Source organism: Amphimedon queenslandica, unplaced genomic scaffold (assembly GCF_000090795.2).
Source record: "Amphimedon queenslandica unplaced genomic scaffold, v1.1 AMPQUscaffold_13324, whole genome shotgun sequence".
In the NCBI taxonomy this organism is placed as follows: Eukaryota; Metazoa; Porifera; class Demospongiae; order Haplosclerida; family Niphatidae; genus Amphimedon; species Amphimedon queenslandica.
In genome coordinates this window covers 20815-28132 of record NW_003546440.1, presented here as the reverse complement: position 1 = coordinate 28132, position 7318 = coordinate 20815, and the positions used below count along the sequence as shown (strand labels likewise).

The window sequence follows — 7318 nt, the reverse complement described above, 5'->3', positions numbered from 1 at the left end:
TACTGAGTATCGACTGATTACAATGAGACCAATGACTATCAACAAAAGATAAACAGGAAATAGTAAACCAAGACCAGATTTCCATAGCTCTGTCATTCCATCATAAAAGCACAGTGGTAATTCAAAATCTATGCTTAAATTGATAAGAAACAGCAAACCTTTGATTAATGAATTGTAGTAAAAGAGTACTTTGCTATTTACCACACTCATGCACACATCTTGTCCACTTATAATCTGTGCATATAATATAATACTGTTAGCTGTCCCAGTTGTTATGGTAAGCTTCAAACTATGCAATATGTAAATGAGTAAAAGTCCAGACATTCCATATATTACCAATGTCAATAGCCACCAGTTGCTACATTGCAGACATTGATTAGAGCCGAATACCACACTGTAGCCTGGAGCACACTGAGAACACAAGACTCCATGTCTGTTAGTTGGGCAAAGGGTAACATTGTCTTCAGTATTTTTTGAACTTGACAAAAATACACTACTGTCATCATCACTAATGATGTAAGTGTCATAATGTATTTTATATAAGTGAGAGTACAGAAAAAAGGTAGGAGAAACTCCAAACATAGTATTATTGCCTATTTGCAATGCTCCAATCCATTTTATAGAAATTAGTGGTGTTGAAATGGTTATATGCGTTATGTTAACATGGAATATAATTTGACAGATAGGTTGATAGCCCAATTTACGAAAAACATGAGAGCAGTCACATCTATGAGTTGATTCATTGAATTCAAAGCCAATGGGACAGTCTTGAGGTAATAAATTATATTTAACAAGACTGTTCGAACTTTGATAGTTTGAAACTAAAAGAGCTAAGTGTGTAAACTGGACAACATGTTTATTAATAACTTCTTTGTGCTTTAGCAATGTTACATTGACAAGTGTGCATTTATCTTGCAATAACATGTATCTGCTTTCACCTGATATGTACCATGATTTAGTAGGGTACAACTTGGGGGCTAATAAGTTTTTACCTAACAAACTCAAAGCAATTTCCAAAAATGATGTTTGGTTTAAGCCATCAAAAGCAACAATTGGTAGCTGTAATGTTATTCCAGGATATATTTTGGTAACAACAGATAAAGTAGAGTGACAGTCATTACAAAAACACAGTATTTTTCCAATAGTAGACATTATATTTTTTCTATCTAAACTACCATTTGAAATGTTACTAAAGTAACTTTTGGCTTCATCTAGCTTATAATAAATATTATCAATTCCTTTACAATATACAAGGTTGCTACTAAAAATGGCATTAGCAGTATTACCGGCAGTATTTTCTTTAAACAACATACTTATTCTAGAATTAGACAAGTTTGATGTGAACATACAATTATCTGAAGATACTTCATTGTATGCATATATTACTCCACCATAATTTTGAAGTGCAGAATTTTTTACAAAAGTGGCACTCAAATCATCTTGAAGAATGAACCTACTCAAACCAGTTAGTTTAAAAGCTGGTCCAGTGTCTGCTTTATTATTTTCAAAGTGCAGTTGGCCTCCCAGTATGACTTGGCTGTGTCTGATATCAAAAACAGAGCCGATGTTATCAGTAAAGTTACTTAAACCATTTAAAACAACACAATCAATATTTGTGAAGAGAAAGGAAGAACGCTTATAGGCTTTAATTGATTCGGTCTGTTCACTTAAAAAAATATTAGAGGTAGAAACACTTTCAAGTGTAATGCAAGTATGCACGTAATTGCTAGTGGTATCAGCAGAAAGTGAAGTAGCACTAATGCATGATCCTCTATTAAACATTGGAATAAATTTAAAACTTATTCTGCTGAGCTTAACATTGACATAAAAATGCTTAGCTGAAAAAATATGAATAAAAATAATTCCAGATTTACCAGTAAACTGATATGCAGTATTTGAAATAAGGAGTGGATAAAAGTGACAAGCTGTACCAGTTGGATAGCAGTCATTGGTCATTTGACTGCTGTTGGTATTGCTGTTGTGATCATAGAAGAAAAATGAAAGGTCTGTTCCAATCGAACAGTCACTATAAGCAAAGTTTTTGCAGAAGGATGAGTGTGATATAGTTGTCTGGGAATATGTAAAACTGTTGTAATGAACTAACAATATGGCTCCAACAAGTATGCCATAATTGTTGCTAAAGTTTGATTGTACAATATTTACATTAGCTATGAAGCTAGCCTGTCTATAGTGTACAGTTAGAGCAGCAGCATAGATCATTTTATATTTAATTTCATCCTTAAAATGAGAAGTGCAAGGATAAGACTGAGTATAATCGTAATTATAGTGAAATACACTCTTATGTATAAAAGTATTAAAAGGAACTGAGCTCTGTGAACCTTTGATATCAATAAAGAGCAGAAATACGCCAGAACCTAACCAACCGGTATAATTAGTCCTTCCACCATTTGATATTGTAACTGCTAACTTATTGATTGTTGCATTCATTGGGTTAATCGCTAGCATGGCAAAACCATAATAATATGTAATCTTAACCTCTTCAATGACTATTGCCTTGATTTGTGGCAGCAACAGCAATGCTGCAGCTGAATGGTGATGAATTAAATGAGCTGATGAATTAATGGATTCCATCACATTTGATGGCAATTCTCTCAAATACCTACCACAACCTGTCACTACTAACCTTTTCAGAGTCAGATTATGTATATTATCAAATCCCAATCCACTACTTAGCTGTACTGGGCATTTCACAAGAGCCTGTTTAGATGTAGAATCGCTGGTTAGTGTCAGTGAGTAGGTAGTATTGATCACACAGAACGATACATTGCCAATGATGTGAGTTATGTTAGTAGATAAAACCAGGACAGTATCGCTAGCAAATGATGAATTACAAATCAGCTTTTCCAAGCCATGCTCCTCAGTTATGACCACTTGATGAAGAGGAGTGACCGAGGCAGCAGTAAAAAGCAGTACCACAAGGAAAAGAAACATGGCCAGGATACTGACACTCGGGCCGTCCTGTCCCATATTTATGGTATCCATTGTTTACATAAATCTTGAAGTCTTATTTACTTTCAGAGCTCCACGTTTATTCACGTGGGAAGAGGTGTGATAAGTAGGTGTAGCTATCAAAAGAGGTGTGGCCAATTTCTTGTTATGGTGCGATCGAGTCTGTAGATTTTGTAGTTTTTCCTCAACTTTTCCAGCTAGCTGCTGCTGTAATGGCCTCCAAAGGAGATGCTCCCGTTGAAAAAAGTGACGAAGAAAAGTTTACATTTTTCTGGCAGTCTCAGAGTCCTTTCAGCCAATGGCATCCGTCCGAGTTTAAAATTGATGGCATCACTTTTTGCTGCTGTGAGCAGTACATGATGTATCAGAAAGCAAGTGAGCATAGAAATGTGTATTACTAAAAATGTGTATTGGAGTCAGTATCATGGGAAATAACAAATTTGCAATCATTAAATTCTGTGACAATCAATTTAATGCCATATAGCGGGAAATTTTGGAAGGGATTAAATTTGGCGAATTTGATGTTTTGATAGCCATTTGCTAAAATAAAAATTCGCCATTTTGAGCCATTACACGCATGCTCAATGGCACGTAGCCATAAATTTGCTAAATTAAATTTTGCCAATCACCAAAATTTAGCAATTTGCCAAATTTTAGTCCCTCCAAAATTTCCCACTATGCACTACTCTATGGTTGATAGCTCAGTTGGTACTAATTATTAAAACTGTATGATAGTGCGTGGGTTTAGTTTAGTTTTTTTTCAGGAAAATTATCAAATAGCCTCAACCAAAATTTTCAATCATAATACTGTTAATCAATGTATAACATAATACTTAATTCATAAAGTGTCTGTATTCATGTAGTATTGTTTGGCGATGATGAAGCTGCTCAGAAGATTCTTGATACGAGTGAACCACGTGAACAGAAAGCTATCGGACGGACTGTGAGAAATTTTGACGATAAAGTCTGGAAGGAGAATTGCCGCGACATTGTTAAAAGGGGAAACAAAGCTAAAGTAAGTGATTTAGGATCAAAACTTTAGATTCTCCATTGATTATAATCAAAATTAGAATTTTTAACTTTGTTAAAAATCAGGCCAAAAACCATGGGCTATAATAATTCATAAAAATGGTTAGGAGAAAATTCTTTGTTTTCCTGATGCATAATACTACAATACATGTCTTTATGCTAAGAATAAAGTTTCAGATCAAAATTAGACTTTTTATGAATTTTGAACTTGCTCCGAAATCGGGTGAAAGACCCTGTACTATAGTACAGGGTCATCAGTCAAATTTTGTCAAAAATGATTATGTGAGAATCCTCCATTTTTATAATTTTTGCTGATATGTATACATGTACTAATGCTAAGTATAAAGTTTGAGCTTTTTCCGATCAAAATTGTATTTTTTATGAATTTTTAAAGTTACTGAAAATCGTGCCAACCCTACAGAGACATTGGTCAAAGTTCAATGAAAATGACTAGATGAGAATTCTTTATTTTTACATTTTAAAAATAAATATATATGTACTTATGCTAAGTATAAAATTTGAGCTGTTTCTGATCAAAATTGAATTTTTTATAAATTTTTAAAGCTGCTACAAAATTGGCCCAAAGACCATGGGCTATTGTACAGGATAGTTCATCAAAATGGCTTGGAAAATAATTATTGTCATTTTTATAACCAAATGTAATGTGCTACATCAAATCGAAGTGCACTCTCTAATTTACATGTATTGTATATATCCATTCATCCTTGATTCATTTTATAAAACAATTGCTAGAATAAAAATCATTGTTCTTTTTAGTTTACTCAGAACGAGGATTTAAAGGAAAAGCTAATGTCTACAATTGGTACAACACTAGTAGAGGCTAGCCCGAGGGACAGGATATGGGGCATTGGTCTAGGAGCTAGTAATCCTAAAGCACTCAACAGAAAGACGTGGCGTGGCACAAACTGGCTAGGACAAGCAATTACTGAAGTAAGAGAAGAAATACTAGCATCAAGTGACCCACCATTGGATGTATAACGATTAACAAAAATTGACTTTTATGCTCATTTTTATGATTAAATTTTTATAATAATGTATTTGTACTTTATTCAAGCTAATGAGTTTAAGTTTTTTGGTTTAACTTCTGTGACTGGTTTTACCTATAGACATTAATAGAAAGGGATATAAAAATCTATTGGTTTATAGTATAGATAGAGGTGTGATCATATCTCACTAATTTGTGAACGTGTTAACATTCCTGTGCTCGAAGTATTTCACACATTAATATGATTGATCGTGTATGTTGTCATTGGGTGTTTGAAGATTCCTTCTATTTTAAATGTGCATGCCTACCTTTTTATCATTGAATTACCTAAACTAGATCTACTACTAAAATAATAAAAAGAACAAATTATTAACTAAAAGCTACAAATTTTATTTTTTTACTGTTAAGTGTGATGTTAGCTGTGTATTTATGAGAGGATTTGAGTGTCACCACAGCACTATAGTTGCCAGTATCATTAGCATGAGGACGAAAAACAACGATTGGTAACACTAATGGCCTGTATCCAAATGCTGATTCCGGTTCCAAGTGACAATAGTTTGGTGGAAATGGGTTCTCACGGAATACGTGAGGATCTGCAAGAGTCTCCTCACCATTTGGCATCACTTTGTAGAACTTTATGGAGTGCATAGTCTTATAGTCAATGTACACGAGGAATATTAGACTAATGGAATCATTTTCAGTGATAGTTACAGTGCTGTTTGATGGCTGCATAAGATAGATTCCTTCAGGAGCTGCAAAAAAAACATAAATAACAAAAGTATATGTTTGCTTACCATATTGTATTTGTAAGATATCACAATTAGATCTAGTTGAAACAGTTCTAAAGGTCATGCTCCCCCTAGCTCTATTCTTAAAGAATTCCCGCCTAATAATGAGATGCCTGTTACTAAGGAGGCACACTTCATCTTGAGAATATTCCACAGATGAGAAGGCATAACCGCCACTTGGAATGGTGTATCTCCAGCGATAGCCAATACTATCAGAGCTACTGTTGGTTGGAGGACAAATTGGTAGACTAGCAATACCAGCTAGAGTAGTAAGAAAATAGTAAAGCACAAAATAATACCAATCACTGAATCAGTATTACTGTAATAATATTCTCCAACAAGGCTGGGAGGAACTGAAGCAGGACAAGACTGAATTTGAAATGGAATTGCCCAACTGGAGGCAAGAAAGGTAAAGATGAGACTTAAAAGTAATCCCACACCAAAGCTGACCATCTTCATCTCTGCTGCACTAGATAGATCTAGACACCCACTCATGCAAATGATGTCATAACGCCCACTCAGTTTTAATTTCAATTTTTTTATTTTTAAAAACTAAAAATTAGATATAGCATCTTAAGAAATAGCAATGGGCTAGCCATATGTAAAATTAGCTATAAAATGCAGCAAAAAATAGATCTAATTAGTTGGTGGTAAAGCTTCTCTCCAGCCTGCCTGCAGCAATTGACGCAACTCATCCACAACTGGCTTCATTTCTGACTCAGTAGCAAGATTGACATTTTCGTCATTAAAGAACACAGTGGGTGAAGAGTGGTCATATAATTCAGTACCCCATATTTCGTTAAAATTAGGAGTAGAGGTAATGCGATTGAACCGATACCATTCAGTGAAACGGTATTTATCAGTACGTACAGTGTAGCCCATTACACTCTCACCTTTATCACTTGGATCAAAGGGAGGTTTCCCTGGTATCTCCGGAAGACCTTGTGTGGATGGCCTTGGATATTGTGAAAAAGAGCCTTTCTTCCATTGTGCATTAGGATTTGATAAGAGAGGGACAACACTGCTTCCTTCTACACAAGCAATTGATGTGGGACTATTCTTAGTGCACATTGGAGGTACTTCTAATCCAGCTAGCTCTGTTAATGAAGGGAATATGTCAATGAGTTCAACTAGTGCTTTGGTAGTCATTCCATTATCAGTTACACCAGGTACATGAAGGAGGAATGGAACGTGGGTGGCATCTTCAAAATTTGTATGCTTGCACCATTCGTTGTGTTCGCCTAACTGCCATCCGTGATCAGCCCATAGGACTATGATAGTATCATCAGCAAACCCTTGGGCATCCAGCTCCTTAATGACCCTACCTATCTGTGCATCAGTGAAACTGACACAAGAGTAATAAGCTCGTCGAAGCTCTTTCATTTTATTGTCTGGTACATGGCATTCTTTACCATGAATGGAGGCATCAGCATCAATATCACACAGTGTTTCGTTGACTATTGCTTTAATGTCACTGTAACCCTTTAATTCTTTCCAGATACTAAATGCAATGTCAGGCATTCCT

At 35.1% G+C, this 7318-nt stretch overlaps 3 protein-coding genes across 5 annotated transcripts in view; 1 reads left to right on the top strand and 2 right to left on the bottom strand.

The window, feature by feature from the left end:
* The first annotated feature begins 3104 nt into the window (after window positions 1–3104).
* On the top strand, window positions 3105–5101 carry LOC100638431 (N-glycosidase Npun_R5314-like). Its single transcript, XM_019998336.1, has 3 exons — window positions 3105–3345; window positions 3834–3985; window positions 4777–5101. The coding sequence occupies exons 1-3, from the start codon at window positions 3183–3185 to the stop codon at window positions 4996–4998; spliced, it is 537 nt and encodes a 178-aa protein (XP_019853895.1). The 5' UTR covers window positions 3105–3182; the 3' UTR covers window positions 4999–5101.
* LOC105313305 (uncharacterized) lies at window positions 5089–6262 on the bottom strand. Its single transcript, XM_011406619.2, has 5 exons — window positions 6114–6262; window positions 5800–6054; window positions 5407–5757; window positions 5314–5349; window positions 5089–5120 (listed from the first exon to the last, which is right to left on the bottom strand). Exons 1-4 carry the CDS (start codon window positions 6250–6252, stop codon window positions 5333–5335), a joined length of 762 nt encoding a protein of 253 aa, XP_011404921.2. The 5' UTR covers window positions 6253–6262; the 3' UTR covers window positions 5089–5120; window positions 5314–5332.
* A 123-nt stretch (window positions 6263–6385) lies between these two features.
* LOC100638304 (iduronate 2-sulfatase-like) overlaps window positions 6386–7318 on the bottom strand; it is a 2006-nt gene continuing 1073 nt past the window's right edge. Inside the window, exon 2 of one of the 3 annotated variants that reach the window (XM_019998335.1) lies at window positions 6386–7002. In XM_019998335.1, the coding sequence (XP_019853894.1) occupies window positions 6430–7002 (573 nt within the window). In that variant the 3' untranslated portion in view covers window positions 6386–6429. Of the gene's footprint in view, window positions 7311–7318 lie in introns of all 3 variants that reach the window. The other 2 variants (XM_019998333.1, XM_019998334.1) reach the window with 2 other exon arrangements.

What these genes read in the sequence shown, in the direction of transcription:
- LOC100638431 (XM_019998336.1), top strand. Translation starts at nt 3,183, where the DNA reads ATGGCCTCCAAAGGAGATGCTCCCGTTGAAAAAAGTGACGAAGAAAAG. An exon ending in CATGATGTATCAGAAAGCAA is followed by an intron (nt 3,346 to 3,833) that starts GTGAGCATAGAA and finishes GTATTCATGTAG; the next exon opens with TATTGTTTGGCGATGATGAA. An exon ending in AAAGGGGAAACAAAGCTAAA is followed by an intron (nt 3,986 to 4,776) that starts GTAAGTGATTTA and finishes TGTTCTTTTTAG; the next exon opens with TTTACTCAGAACGAGGATTT.
- LOC105313305 (XM_011406619.2), bottom strand. Translation starts at nt 6,252, where the DNA reads ATGAAGATGGTCAGCTTTGGTGTGGGATTACTTTTAAGTCTCATCTTT. An exon ending in TGTTGGAGAATATTATTACA is followed by an intron (nt 6,055 to 6,113) that starts GTAATACTGATT and finishes TTACTACTCTAG; the next exon opens with CTGGTATTGCTAGTCTACCA. An exon ending in TATCTTACAAATACAATATG is followed by an intron (nt 5,758 to 5,799) that starts GTAAGCAAACAT and finishes TTTTTTTTGCAG; the next exon opens with CTCCTGAAGGAATCTATCTT.